We start from the raw sequence: 16,198 nt of genomic DNA on the forward strand, positions 1-16,198 counted from the left end.
GACGCCAAGGCAACAATTGTCATTTCAAAAGGGTATTCTCGAGCTTATCGGAAACATCAAATATCCAGTGCAACCGGTTCTTCATCAACAAGACCACGGCAGGCTCATATTATACTTCTTTTGGTGTAGGATATAAAGATCAGCAAACCACTCACCTACACCAACTTACACCCGCACAGCCAGCGTATACACAATTACACCAAACAACTCATCTACAAGATCTTCCACCTTCACAGTCATCATATTCTCATGTACCCTTGCAGCAACCGACTCACTTGCAAGAGCTATAAAATGCAGATCTTACAAATGCATACACGCATACTCATTCGCAATGTTAAAGTTATGTAATTGATTTTTTTGAAATATTTGTGCTTACCTTAATATAATTAATAAACGTTCATCAGCAGAAACAGACTCTCTAAATTTTGTGTCCTCCTTTTTTAAACGGGAACCAACCAACTCCAGTAGTAATTTGTATGTGTCAGGTAACATTCTATAGTAACCTTGAAATTTCTCATCATCATTTGATACTTCAAAATTTCCCTTTTTGGACCAATCATTATTATAGGGATGAACCACCAGTAACGACGTTTTTTTCGGTTTTGCCTTAATAATTGCCACTTCATAAAATCATCGTCATCAGAAGACGACGACATGGCTACAAATGCGGAACAGAACTAAACCCTGATGTGCGTGCTTGTACCGCATTTGTAGCAAATGTACAAAATGTTGAACGAAATTATGTCGAAAGACAAATGTGGCTTCACATTTGTAACTTCGGTGTGCGGCCGGCTTAAGAATTCTTAATTGAATGCGACAAGTGTAATGCTACATATTAAAAAACTTAATACTGTAAACTTTAGAAGTGAGGCTGAAAACCAAAGTTTTACTTTAAATTTAATATGTAAATTGCCCACTTGAATTGAACCGCAATCGCACAACAACATTTTAATCCTAAATACAAATATTTCTTCGGTTGTTTTTGCAGCTAGTACTGAATTTTCTAGTCTCTCTTCTGTTTGATCAAATTATATTTTTACTGTATTGCTTCCTATATCTACGTTTTTGTCCTTGAAATATGTGATATTTTAATTTAACGTAAGAGAACTACGACTTCGCTAAGGTTTTTTGATAGTTTTGATACAGTGTGGCCCAAATTACGGTCATAGTCATCTTGGAAACTATAAGAAATAGAAAATTGGTTACTTAAGAGAAGTTGTAGGGTATAATTAATAAATTATATATAATTTATTAACTATATAAAGACGCTTCTCTAACCTTTTTAGTTTCGGAGATATTTGCATTAAAAGTTTTCAAGTTGACACCCTACATAAGATTACAGGACACAAAATAATTATTGAATTTTTGATATGTAATATCGAAATAAAAATATGTTGCCGGACAAGATGAATAAAAGCAACTGATAACTTCCAACCGGGTACTTGGTGGCACCTAAATAAAATAAAATTTTAATATAGACATGTGTTTTTAAATATATCTTCCACAAAAACACTGCGTCCTTTTTTTCTAAAGTTTATTTATATAATTTTTAATCAAATTTTGTTTGCATATTATCTGGTTAAACCATCTAACTGAATTCAATATTCTGAACTACTTACTTTGGGTTGTTGTTTAAAACGTTTTTACTTATATAAAATTTAAAAAACAATATATATTACTATCTTGATCAAGACCTTTTATACGTCTTGGCATACACCTTAATACATCTTTTATACACTGCCTTTAAGATGCCAAAAAATCCAAGCAAAAAGAAAAATTCCAAACTTTTTTCATTCCTATTTTTGAACGATTGCAATGGCTAGAAACAAATAGTTTTCTTCAGAAATTGACCAACTTACTTACAAACTACCACTTATACCACCACACTAATTGTATATTATTATATATTTTATGCGCTCCCGTCCACCGTATTTAAAACCTTCACCTTATTTCAATAAAAAAACTATTTAAATCTATGGGTTACTTACTCTATATGGAGGTCAAAAGAATGATCGATGATTTACCTTACCTTAACCTCTTGGAAATCGGCACTGGCGGCGTGCATTGAGGGAGTAATGGCAGGTGCGGGGGAGCACATGTCGTCTTTATGAGCGTTTTTAGGTTTAAACGATCGCCGTTTTTCCAAGAAATTGTTGGCGAACTGGGCCGTTGTATTGCTCTCGCCCAGATACTCTTTACAATATTCCCGTACCTCGAAGGCGGACTCTATGTCACGAAGAAATACTATGAAGGTTGGTACTGTAACAAAACGAAAAGCATTAGAAAAAGTTGGTGGTTTATGCTCGAATATCTTGAACGACATACAAATGAATAATTGATTAATCTACCGTTGAGTAATGATAAATTATAGTTTTCTAAAGGAAATTTATAAAAGTAATTATGTTATATAGTAATTGTTGTTATACAGGGTGTTTTTTTATATATTGCGAAAAAATTCGCAAAAAAGTTTCTACAAACATAGGTCCTAAACCTTTTAGATTTTGAGCTACAGGGTGGTAAAGTTTTAACAAAAAAATGATTTTTTTTTCGATAACTTAAATACCCTCAGCATTGCAGTTTGCAACATTTTTGTATAATCTACCAAATTTTAAAATAGGAAAATTGCGACTTAGAATTGCAAAATAGAGCTATCAGGACCATCTTAAACTGTAATAGAAACATAGCTATCTCAACAATGCTTAATGTATGCAATATGTTAACTGTAAAACAAAAAAAATATGTTCAGTGTATATATCTTATTATTTAAAATTAAAAATAACATATTACCAAAATACATCTGTAATTAGATTAGATTTTTTAGGGATTTAATAACTATAAGACAAGAAATTGTAATGATTTTATTTTAATCGATATTTCGGTGTGCATCTAGTAAATGTTAAATTATATGTTGTATAAGGGCTTATATGATCATAACTGTTTAACCACATTCAAAAAATACTGAAAGAGCTTGTTTAAATTAATATTTAACGTATAAAGTACCTTGCTTATTTTTTGTAATTTTTTCTCATTGCCTGTTTTATTTCAATGTTTAAACAATATGTTAGCAGGAGTGCATTTGCCTTTATTGTGGTTTTTAATAACTTTTGGATGGGCTCGCTTTTGGATTATTATTTTACTAATTACACATTATAGCCAGTTTCACCAACATTCCGCATGATTTTAAACACGAAGCTTGCTTTAAGTTTGGCTTCAAGTAATTACCGAGAACTCTACATAAAATAAAGCAAAATCTACTTACTGTCAACGTTAGTCGACATGTTTCCCAAAGCTTTGTAACACCAATTGGTAAAGTCGTCATCGACGTTGTTATTGTGGTTCTTTTTCGTGCCAGTCGTCGATGCGGGCTCTTCTTTTTTCGATTTGGCTTTTTGCGGTTGCTTATTGGCTGGCTGGGGAGCCTTAAAACGACAAAATTAACTATAAATAAAATATTGCGGAAGCTTGATTATTGTTGATTCTAGTTTGCCCACAATAACACCTACAATTTAACCCATGTTAAAAATAATTCTACGCTCCTTTTATAAATGTGTTTTAATTATAACTAAAGAAACCTAGACTTAGTGTCCTGAGGACGACTTAATATAAGTCGAAATTGAATGAATTAATTACCTAATCAGGACATGAAACTTATTTTTAGAGCATTTGTTCATAAATCTTTAGTTTAATTTCAAGAACTTGAACTAGGAGCAATTTTTTGATATCTAACATTTCGACGAGTTCATTAGGCATCATTCGTTTCTTGTACATTTGACAACTCTTTAAAGTAAGGAGGTGCTATATTATGCAACAGATGCTTCCTTTTAATGTGACCCTTATCCTTTAGTGAATCTGCTGCTGAATTACTATTATTACACTATTATTACAGCTATAATAATAATATAGTTTATTTTATATCGTTTACACATAAAGTTCTCTAACTGAACAGAAAGGCATATTTACAGTTCAAAAAAGCAAAAATACAGTGATTATAAATCTTAGAAGCATTGTATTTTTTTTTCTGATTAAATGCTGTTTCTTATATATGTTCTTATATGCTTGGACGGATCTATTTGCTTGGAAAATTGCGTTTTTTCCAGCCAAACATATCAGTAACTGCTGTACAATTTGGATATATTATTAGTATTCCACATTTTAGACATATATATTAAAGTCATGAACTTTTTCCCTCTTGGTCTGATCTAGGTTGAGTTATTATACATACAATATAACTTATTGTTTTTTAAGTTCACTTACCTAACAGAAGTTTATTCCGTTTGGTCGGATTTGATTGACATTTTAAAAGTAGCCATTCATAAAGATTATTAACAATACCATATTTTTTTATATAATAAAATATTCCTATAAATAATTTTAAAATTCCTCTTTAGATTCCAGAACATAAATTCAGCATTTGTTCCTTATTTTTAACGAAATTTTGATTATGGTTTATTTTATATGGCAAATCTTATAATTAACCTTATTTTTAAATTAGGTGATAGAAGGGCGCCAAAACCAGCAACAAAAATTCTGTAAATTTTTTTAGTTAAAATATAAATTTTGCTTCAAAAATAAAGTCAATGGTCTCAGATAATCAGATTGTGTGTCCCTCCAATCTCTGAATATTTATTATTAAGAGGCCACTTTCAGAAAAATGGACTACTTTTTTGAATTGCTTAAAAAAGGTATATTTAATAATCTCACTACGATTAATCTGCTGTTAAATTATTCACCATAATTTATGGGACACCTTGTATAAAATATTATAGTACAGGATCAGTTTCCAACTTCAGTTTAATTACTTGTAAAAACTCGTCATAGACGGTCATTTATAAAACTATTTCCAAAGAAGGTCAAGTATTATTAATTGGTCTAAATTAATTTGTAATTAAATTTTAATAAAATATATCTTAAATAACTCAGGCGTACGACTTTGTTCAAAGGTGTTTAGCTTAAAAGATTCTAAATGACCTGCTTCTCAAAACTCTGCATTGACTTTCTATTCATTCTGTATATATGTTGTGGTCCCATTTTTGTTGCCCTGAAGAACCAAAAACTAAAAACACGTGTTAGCAAGTATTTTGTATGCCACTTTCTTATTTGTAGAATATCCTTAAGAACCCTTTCTTTAATTATTTAGTGTCTTTTTTTCAAAGACTTCCATAAATAAATAAAAATAAAAAATTCAACGGCATTCATTGGTTTTCTGAATCTGTCGTCATCAAAATGTAACGTCCCAAATATAAAATGTTAATTAACGGTTCTTCATTAGTAAAGTAATGGCGCCTCATACGGATCACAGAATCATAGTTTGTATATTGCAAAGGTATGCTAAAAAAATCCACTATATCTAGCATTGGGTTTATGGAATTAAGTTCAGGACAAAATGCAGATTTCCAATTTAGACCTGAGCCATATTTTTAAAACCAATCGAATTTGATTCGCATACCAAATTAGAGGATGAAATATTGATATTCGTATTTTTGACCGCATCGTATGCGAACTTTTTCGCATGCAGTATCTCGAATGGGTATATACCATTCGAAGTTCAAAGTTCGTGTGCGATTTTCAATTTGATTCTGCCACTTGTCTTGTTTTGATTTTAAACTAGCTTTGTTTTTTTTTTAATTTGTGTGAGTTCGTTAAGTATTTTCGTAGTGTTTTTTTGTTGTTTATTGAAAAAAAAACAACTATAATCAAATGGCAAGATTAAACAATCTTATGCAAAGAAACGTCGTCGATGCACTGGAAGAGACTGAAACTCTGGCAGATAGAAGGAATAGGATGTACTCTTCATTTCTTGACCCATTTGAAATGTATTCAGATGCTCAATTTATTAAATTATATAGATAAAGCAAGCCTATTACGATGGAATTGATGTGCTCCAGGGAGAATGTAATCAGTCCGCTACTTTTATCCACAAGGCTTGTGCAGTTTTAGCTAAAAATACTGGGTGAATTTGCCCAACTTTAATTCCGGGTGCTCTGCCATAAATGAAATTAGTTCTTTCTGTTGCTTACTCAACACAAAACCGCAATATTTTTTATATGCTGTTCAAAAATGCACTTTTTAATTCGTGTGCGAATTTTGCCGCTCGACTTTGTTTGCATTCGAAGATTCTCGCATGGTTTTAAAAATACGGCCCCTGGACAAAAATAAGGCTAATTTGCCAAAAAAGAAACAAATATAATTCCAGATTTGTTAATATTTAGTATTCCTGGAAGAAAATTGTAATTTAAGCTTTCATCATTCAACCTTCAATTTTATAGCATAATTTTTTGTTTTTTCATAAGACTGTTTAAGTGATAAATGGAAGCTTCCAGATCCACAATCACTCTGCCAATATTTACTAACAGGGTGGCCAACTTCTTTTCAATTGATTATCTTTTCATCGTCAACCTGGACGTTGAATTTTCCACTCTTTCCCAATCAAATGTCAATTTTTTTAAAAGACGTTCAAAATTGCCCTCAAGGTTCAAACCGAATGGTACCAAAACTTGCCCCCTTTGGCATAAACAACTTGTATCTGAACAAGTGTAACTATTAGGGAGAAATTGGTTATATTTTAAAAAAAATTCACAAGATTAACAAACGACTTACCTGTTTCGAAGGAATACTAGTACTACTACTATTAATTGTCGACATGGAGCTGCTTTTCGGGACAGCGGACGGTTTACTGACAGGTTGCACGGCCGGTTTTTGGGTTACGGGCGGTTCGTCCCAGAAACTGGTGATATTAGACGTGGAAGAAGAGAACTGGGGCTGATTACCAGGAGCACTCGCCCACGATAGACTCTGACCGCTCCAAATCGTGTTCGCCTGTTGATGGTGTTGCAGATGGGCAGTTTCGCGGGCCTCTTTTTCTTTTTTTAAGCGCGACTCGGCCGCCTCCTGCGAATGTACCAATAGTATTTTGTCCCAGACCTTCGTTATATTATAAAAGTTGAAAATGTTTCTATGTGTCCACAATACCGCTATGACCATGGAACTGGGATCATGTGGACCAACCAAAAACCAGAATATGCCAATTCACCATTGATACAGATACAAGATTTAAAAAGGACAGCATTTAACATATCGTCCGTTTTTAAAGTAATAAGATTGATTGATATTGACTTTTGCTATCTAAATTCATCTCAGAACTGATTTGAATTTTGAAAGATTTGCCTAACTTGCTAAGTTTAGACAAGAGACGTGATTGATTGGCAAATCAAGGGCTTTTATTAATTTTTTTAAGTACAGTTTCAATTTCACCATAACAGTTGTACATATTATTTTAGATTAACATAGTTTATTGTAGTTCTCCACAGTCCAAAAAAATCGATTTCTTTTTTCGAAAAATATATCAAAGATATTAGATTTATAGAGAAATTAATATAGTGAGTTTTGCAATTATTTAGGGTTAGAGAATGCTGGTTCAATCGCAGTTTACCCAACGTAATATATTTACTTTTAGCTAATATATGAGCTTGAATCCATGTTTTAACTTTTACCAAAATAACATCAAGTCATCAGCGTAACAAGTAATACATTTATTTATTTTTGGACAAATGTTTGTAAGGTTATTACAAACAATAGTGGTCCGAGGACCGTACTTTGTGACACACCACATTTTATATTTCCTTCGAAAACCAAACTGGTTATTGGATAAAAAAAATATATTTTCCAAGTCCTTTCCTAACTTAATTTTACTTCACTTTTCGTACAATTTATTAAAGGTTATATGTTGAATGAAAATGTTTAGCTCTTTGTCTATCGCTATCCTTGAATACAGGAGTAGTAGAGAACAGAGAGTAGTAGAGCAATGAACATTTTAAGAACCAAATTTATAATATATCTCAAGGGTTTTAATAAAACCAAATGATTATCTTTAATGATCGAAGCAGATATATCGTAATTAGCATTAAAAATTGAATGAATAAAATAAAAATGTAACATAAAACCCCTGGTATTTGTAATAAATTTTACGTAGGTGAAACCTGTAGACCATAACGCAAAAAGAATTAAATAACCATCAGAAATCTCACACAAAACACAATTATTTTCAAAATAAAAAATTACTCAATCTGCATTTGACGATAATCATAGCATAAACTGCACCGCCTCCTCAATTTTCAAGGAACCAATTTCAAAATTAAATGAATCAAAGAAAAATGCATTTATTTAAATGAAGATAAATACATAGCTATTTGTCCATTTGATTTTAATAATACAATGTTTCCTTTGCAAAAGAGGTAGGTAGAAGAGGGCATTTAATTTTTAGGGCATATTTAAAGCGCATTCTTTAACTTTTAAAAAGTAACCTTTGAATTTTTTTTGTTACTTTTCAAAAACAGTTGATCAAAGTCAAACAAGCGTCAATTGATAAAAAAGAGATACAATAAGAGAAATAGTTTTATATACTTAATTTTATTTTATTTACCTTGATAACAGTAGCAGATTTAATTCCTGAAACGTTGGTTCGAATTAGGTTTTCTTGTTCAATAAATAAGATTTTCGTTCTTTTTAATTTCAATAAAAAAATAAAGGATATTGAAAAGAAGAAACGAGCTCAGAGGTTGATCTGAATAAAACCTTGGTACTGGATATACAAAAAAAATCTGTTATACTTCAAGTAAATTATTGGACTTAGGTTGAATTAAATATAACAAAAGGTATCGGTATAAGCGCAAAGGATCGGTAAAGTCTATTTTCTTCTTCTTTTCAATAACTGAGGATATGGGATAATATTATCTAAATTGATATTTACTGAATCACTATGTCATATTTTTTATGTTTTACCTTAGCTAATCTTTCTTGTTCTTCGGCCTGAATTTCGGCCAGAGATTTCACTTTTCTCGGTTCCATAGTTTTTTTCGCCCAACCCAATTGCAAACCACCGGCCTTCTCCATTTGCTGTTGCTGTTGTAACTGCAGTTCTCTTTCCTGTAAAAACAATTAATTTAGGAAAAAAAACTATAAAATTAATACCGATAGAAAGAAAATGAATACACAGAGAAATTGTGAATAAAGTACTAAATTTCCATTATTAGAACCAATTACAATAATATTTGGAATATTAACAATCTATATAGGATGTCCCAAATTTGAGGCTTAATTGGGGCAAAGTTGTTCAACTTAATGTTAAAAAAAATGCTTCTTTTAAATTTCAAAGTCAAGCCAATATGTTTCAAATTACACGTTTCAGTTTTCAGGGAGCATCATCAAGTTTAATTTCTAATACAGACCTACATTTTTTATTATTTAGTTTTAAAATATTAAATATTCACCTAAAATGACCACATTTCTTGTACTTTTCAGAAAAAAGTCCAATAAGATTTCTGTAAATACTTAATAAATTAATTTAGGACTTTAAATTACTATATATACTAAGCTGCTTACCATCTGTGCCCTTTGCGCCTGTAACGCCACCTCTTGGGCCTTCCTCTCTTTTTCCGCCTTCTGGATTTCCGCGAGGCTCATCCCGAACGCGGAATTCGACTGCGACCACGGCGCTATTTTCGTCAAGGCCTGCTGCTCCAGTCTCCTTTCCTCGGCCCTTTGTCGTTCCTCCCTTTCTCGTTGCTCTTTTTCCCGTTGTATTCGGTCCTCTTCTATCTTTCTGCGTTCTTCTTCCGTTCGCTTTTTCGCTTCCTCATCTAACTTTCTTTGTTCTAAAACGATTTATGGATTTAGTGCCATAATTTTTAACGGTGTTAGAAGTTGTACCTTTCTGTTTTCGTTTTTCCTCTAGTTCGCGTAACCTTTTCTCTTCCGCTTCCTTTTTAGCTTTTTCTAACTCCTTCTTGATTCGGTCTTCTTCTTTTCGTTTACGCTCGGCTTCCGCTTTTTTTTCCGCTTCCTGACGTCTCTGTTCTTGCTTACGTCTTTCATCTGCTTCCTAGAAATAGAGACTACATAAAGTATTCAATGTTAAGTATATCCGGAGTAAGGTTAGTTAAAAATATTGTTACAAGTACGCTAAAATAGTCCATGCTCACTGTGAACTTTCTAAGTAACTTAGTAGATAAAATACAAAACAAAATAGAAATAGTAACGCAAAGAGTATCCCGCAGGTTCCAGAGAGTTCCAAGTTTTTGAGAGTGTTAATTGATCGGGAAAATTCACAGAGCTTGTTATATAATAAGGTATTTGAGAGACCAGTTCTGTTTAAAGTCTTTATTATCGTACTATTATGCACATGTACAATGAATTATTCAGTACAGTTTAATATTTTGGTACAACTCAGCTGGTTCAGATAAAGTGATAATTCTGTAAAATTTTTCGAACAATATTTAATAGATAGATCCTTTTGTGTGGAAATTGTGAGAAATTTTCAAAGCGTTCGATCTGAATTTGTACCAATTGCCACAGGTGTGCCTCAAGGCTCAATGTTGGGCCCTCTGTTGTTTTCCATATATGTTGCAGATATGAGCAATTCTATTGAAAACTCGAAAATTCAACAATATGCTGATGATTCTCAAATATACACTTCATTTTCTTTAGATTATGTAAACGAAAATATTGACAAATTCAACACGGACTTGAATAATTTTAAAAAATTCTCCGATGATCATAATTTAAAACTAAACTCCTCTAAATCCTGTACGCTATTTTTTAATGCTAAATATCAGATTGAGAGAATTAGGCAATTATTTGTTCCACAAATAGATAATATGCCTCTGGCCTCAGTTTCAGAGGTGAAAAATTTGGGTATACTTTTTGATGATTCGCTAACATTTCAAGCACATATTCATAATAAATTAAAAATTGCTTATGTAAGATTGAAAAAACTTAATTATTTTAAAAAATGGCTACCATCCAAAATAAAGTATCAATTATGTGACAGTTTAATATTATCGCTATTCGACTACGATGATGTGGTTTATGGTTCATCTTTGACGATGCAATTAGCACACCAAATACAAAACAGCTGTATGCGTTTTTCTTACAATATTCCATTTAGAGAACATATTAAACCTCATTTAAATAATAAAAATATCCTTAATATGAGTTACCGTAGAAAACTTCATTTTTATACTTTTTTACAAAAAATCTTAAAAACTGGACAAGCCTCATACCTTGCAGCGTTATTTAATCAATTTTTACATCAGCATCATACAAGATTTGTTAATAAATACAGGGTACCTCAACATCGCACTGCAGCTTTTCAGAAATCTTTTACATTTATAGGAATTAAATTGTGGAATGATTTACCAGATGAAGTAAAGGAATTTACTTATATAAAATTCCTAAAATAAGCTAAGCAATTTCTTATTAATGGGCAAAAATAACCTACATTTTTTCCAAGCCATGCGTGCTGTGCTGTTGTCAGATTTTCCCGCAAAAATGAAATAAAATAAAATAAGATAGGATATCCTGTAAAATTAATATATTTACTGTTAGCTGCCCTTGTTTTGTCTCGCGCACGCCTTTCGCCCTTTTTTTCTGCCATTTGCTGTTCCATTGAAAATTTTATTGACTTATTTACTTATTTATGTATTTATTTATGTATAGTTTAGGTGATACAGGGTTACCGCGCACAAATTCACATGATTTGTGTATTTTGTGTTATCGGCCACTATGGTCGCGCTGTAGTCCTTTTCGTCTTCGGGTTATATAGTATATAGTTGTAAAATTGATTGTGTATAATTTGTATATGTATATATTGGGCAAATAAAGAAGTTTGATTTGATTTGATTTGAAAGTCATATTACCACAAAAAAGGGTAATAAGATGCATGCTAGGACTGAAAAATACCGAATCTTGTAGAACACACTTTCAAAGACTTAAAATATTGACCGTGCCATGCTTGTACATTTTGAATATTTCCATGATAGCAAGAAATCATTTTACGTCTTTTCAAAAAAAAATCAGATGTCTATAATGTCATGACGACAAGGCAATGCAATAGCCTTAGAATTCCCTCACACCGAACTGCAATGTTTAAAAGATGTCCCTACTATAATTGCATTAGGGTGTATAATGCTTTACCTGATAGTTTCAAAAATTTGTGAAGTGATAAAGTATTTAAATCAAGACTTAAGACCCTTTTATTCACTTGATGAATTTTTTAACCACATATCGCAGACTAAACTCACGCCTGTTTTAAATTAGCTGTATGGAGTCAATTATTGTTATAATTCTTTGTTTGTATTGTGTTTCTTGTCTATTTATTTGATTAACTTATGTAGATGGGTAGTTGTAATAGTATTATATGATTTATTGTAAACTTCTGCTTTAATTATTTGACAATTGTGATGTCAAATAATAAAAGCCTAATAATAAAAAAGGAATAATAATTAACCTAATGGAGAAATTGCCCTGACATCATAATTATTATTAAATAATATATTGATATGTACCGATATATTCTAATACAAATGCTTCTGAAAATTTGTATGCAATGTTTTTTAGAACATACTGTTATAAATATCAAACAAAATATAGAAGTTAAAAATCAAACAAATATAGTCGTATCTACCTTTTTCTGTTGTTCTTCTTCAGCTTTCTTTTTCCTCTTAAGCTCCTTTTCCTCCTCTTTTTGCTTGTTTTCCTTTTGTTGTTGTTTTTCAGTCTTTTTTAGTTTCTCCTCCTGCTGAGCCTGTTTCGGCTCTTCTTTGGGCATCGGCGGTTCTCCTGGCGATTGAACCCTTTGCTGCTAAAAGTGGACACTAGTAAGTTATACTCCTTTAAAAAGTTGTTACAAGTATTACAAAATTCAATCAAAATATTTGAGGTGCATATTCCTGGTGTGAAAATAAGACTTTTTTCAATAAACATATTCATCTCCAAATTATGCCTAATTTGTCTAAAAATTTGCAGGATTTTAGTTTTTATAAATGATCTATTTATTTCTGGCTGCAAAAAGTAAGTGTATGAGGGTTTTAAGGCCAAAATTTCCTATTTCTGCATCAAAAATTTGAAACGTCCACATCACTATTGCTCCATTAAAACTATTACATTATTATTGTCTAATGGTAACTTAACGTAATTAGTGCTGTCTTGCAAAGGTGCTATTAGCGTATGCGTTTGCTCTATACTAACAAACAAATTTTAAATTTTAAGACAAGAAAAAAACTGTCAGTATGGTTAATGTTATCCAATTTAAATTACTGTTTTATCGTTTACTATCCTTGTCTTGATAAAATAACCCAGCAAAAACTGCTACATGTCGATTTGTGTGTAATTTAAGAAAATTTGATCATGTGTCCATATACATCTATCTATCGATTGCAGTGGCTAAGAATGTCATTTCTTTTTAAGTTTCATTTTCTTACATTTATGTATCGGCTCTATAAAAACCAAAATATCTGTTAGATAAATTAATTCGAAGAAATGCGATTCATGATAAAGATATAAGACATAAGACTCTGACATTGCCACACCATAGCACAGCTCTTTTCTCACGTAGTTATACTTACATTGCCGTAACAATTTATAATCGATTTAGAGCAAATTTTTCAATTCCAATATCTCGCTTCAAAAATTATTATAAAACTTTGTTCTTGAAGGACCAATTGCACAATTAATTTTGTTCTCTGCGGATTTACAAATGTATTTAATTAATTTTCTTTTTCTCTCATTTTGTTCTTTACTTAATTTTTATATTACTATTACTGCTTGTTTGTGAAAACATTTGTAATTATTATTAGGGTTAAGAGATAAAACTAGCTTTAGCTAATCTTCGCCTTTTTTGGGCAAATGTAATTAATAATGCATTTGATACCAAATAAAGACATATTTATTGATTTATTATTTAACTTACAGGTGCACCAGAAGGCTCCGTCGATTTCTGCATGTCCCACATGGACATGGGCACATCAGCCTGGGCCTGTCCAGGCCATTGTTGCTGTCCTGGACCGGCCGTATTGGGCGGACCGAACTGGTTTTGCTGCCATAACGATTCCACCTAAATGCATCGAACAGTATATGAAACAACTCGTGTTTCCTTAGTGAGAGCGGCACCATACCTGATTATGTTGTTTCTGTTGTTGTAACTGTTTTAATAAGCTGGCAATAGGGTCGGTATCTGCCGCGGTTCGTTCAACCGAAGAGGGCCTGGGGTGGTTAAGACCTAAGCCGGAGCTCAAGCTAGTTGGTAAAGGTATACCAGCGGCACCTATAATTCGTTTATTTAATATTAAATAAATGCTGCTATACTATAAAACTGTAAAATACAGGGTGCGAAACTTCAGAGAGTGAATTAAAAAAAAAGTTAACTTCTTAGTATCTTGTATTTCCTTTATGTTTTGTTTACTAAGAAAATAAATATTCAACTTCGACGACACTTGGATGAGAAACAAACTTTTTTCTGTAATATATAATAAATTACTAAACGAATTTGAGATAGTTGAAAACCTCTACAAACGAAAGTTTTTTGATTAAAAATTATTGAGTTAGATGTTATAAACGGCTATAACTGTTAAAGGATATGGATGAAACTTTTCCGTTTGGAGTTACATAGCCCTTTATATTTTTTAACATGTAACAATTCAATAATTTTTTATCAAAAAAACTTTGTCAAATGCGTTTAGATCTTTAACATTCGACTTTTTAAGTAACTTTCACAAAAAAACTTTAGTTTGTCGAGATACTAACCACAACCATAAGTCGATTTAGTTATTGATTGTTAATATTTGGACAAAAAAATATTAAAACTCAGGAGATAAGGGCATTATATCGATTAAATAACAGCGGGCGCGGACTATCAATAGGTTGCTGGCAAACGACATATGCTGCGTTCTGCGATTTTGGTTGCTGGATGTCGATCGGGCGCTAGCTTCACAGATATGAAAAAAATCTAGAAAAACAACACAAAGTGACAACATCGGATACGTGTATTGGAAACATAGAGGTATTATACGTTGCCAAGTTCCTAGTCCCAAATCCCAGTCAAAATCCCAGTCTACACGCTCAACAATCAAAAACTTTGACTTCAAAATACTGTGACTTCCAAAATATAGTTGGAATTTTATAGAATGCATATTTTTGAGTGCAGGGAATCTCATGAAAAGCTTTGGCATTGATGGGAAACAGGGATTGATAAATTTAGATAAGAGTTTATCATTTTGTTTTAAGTTTTACCAAACAGAACTTGCACTTTGTGCAAAAGTCTGATATGTAAATGTCACATGTAAATTTTGTAAGTAGATTATTACGGAATTTCTATTTCATTTTCTCTAATACATCTAACATCTAACTGCTAGACGAAATGGCATCCCACACATTTCTTCTACGAACGTCAAAAGAAAAACGAATCTCTTTATCAGAAAAAAAACATTCAATTCTATAATAACGAATTTAACAAAAATCTGTAGTTGCTTAATGAGTTTATTAAAACATAAACGAATCATTAAGTTAACTCACCAAGTGCCGCGGCTCCAGGAAGACTAGACAAAGCGTCCGGGGGTAAAGGGCCCGTAACACCCACAGGAATACCGGCGGGCATCTGACCGGGTAACCCACCCGGTAAACGGTTTTGCATCGAGAGAAAATTCGTCATTTGTAAATGTAGGTGCGGGTCCATACCACCTGGTGCGGCGGTCATATTCGGGGGCTGTTTATTATCCATCATTCCGGGCGTTGGCAGTTTATTGGCCTAAAAATTGTGGTGCTTACTTTTAAACCTACGTATATTAGCTCCATTGCAGATTCAAATTCAAAAAAAAAATTTTAGTCACTACATTATAATGATAATTTTCTGGCAATTAGGTATACTTCTCGATTTTGATAGAACGGATACGTAAACATACTTTATTTAAATAAAAAAGGACTTATGCGATGCACGCTTACAAAATAAATTTTAATTTAAATAGATCAAACATTTGTTTTTTCCAATTAAAAAAAAACACTATATGGATGCTAAAGGCAAGGGCAGGAAACACATGGATAGAATTAGATATTGCAGCAGTAAGTGCATTATTATAAACTACTTCGCACTAGTCAAACAGAGACAGTATTAATGTATTACATCAGAAGTTATTATATTATACAGACCCCTTAGAAGCTTAACAATCAATCCAAGATTTTTGGCTTCATCCACTACTGGTATATTTGTATTTTGGATTTTTAGAGTAGGTATGGTTATTCTTTGCTACTTCGAGTTGAATTTTATTGGGTCTTAAGATAAGATGACATGATTTATTAGCATTATTCAATTTTAGATTCTGATTTTCAATATAATTAGAAATCATAATATTTGGTAAGGAATTGAACATGT

The 16,198-nt window shown here is 31.9% G+C and overlaps 1 protein-coding gene across 1 annotated transcript in view; it reads right to left on the reverse strand.

Moving 5' to 3' along the window:
- The window catches only part of LOC126749382 (GIGYF family protein Gyf-like), a 53,953-nt gene that overhangs the window by 6,094 nt on the left and 31,661 nt on the right, over positions 1-16,198 (reverse strand). The window contains 10 exon segments of the mRNA XM_050459050.1: positions 2,030-2,259; positions 3,260-3,419; positions 6,598-6,888; positions 8,779-8,922; positions 9,379-9,650; positions 9,706-9,877; positions 12,461-12,637; positions 13,745-13,888; positions 13,950-14,098; positions 15,346-15,577. Of these exon segments, the coding sequence (XP_050315007.1) occupies positions 2,030-2,259; positions 3,260-3,419; positions 6,598-6,888; positions 8,779-8,922; positions 9,379-9,650; positions 9,706-9,877; positions 12,461-12,637; positions 13,745-13,888; positions 13,950-14,098; positions 15,346-15,577 (1,971 nt within the window).

This window comes from Anthonomus grandis (assembly GCF_022605725.1).
Source record: "Anthonomus grandis grandis chromosome 1 unlocalized genomic scaffold, icAntGran1.3 Chromosome32, whole genome shotgun sequence".
Taxonomy (NCBI): domain Eukaryota; kingdom Metazoa; phylum Arthropoda; class Insecta; order Coleoptera; family Curculionidae; genus Anthonomus; species Anthonomus grandis.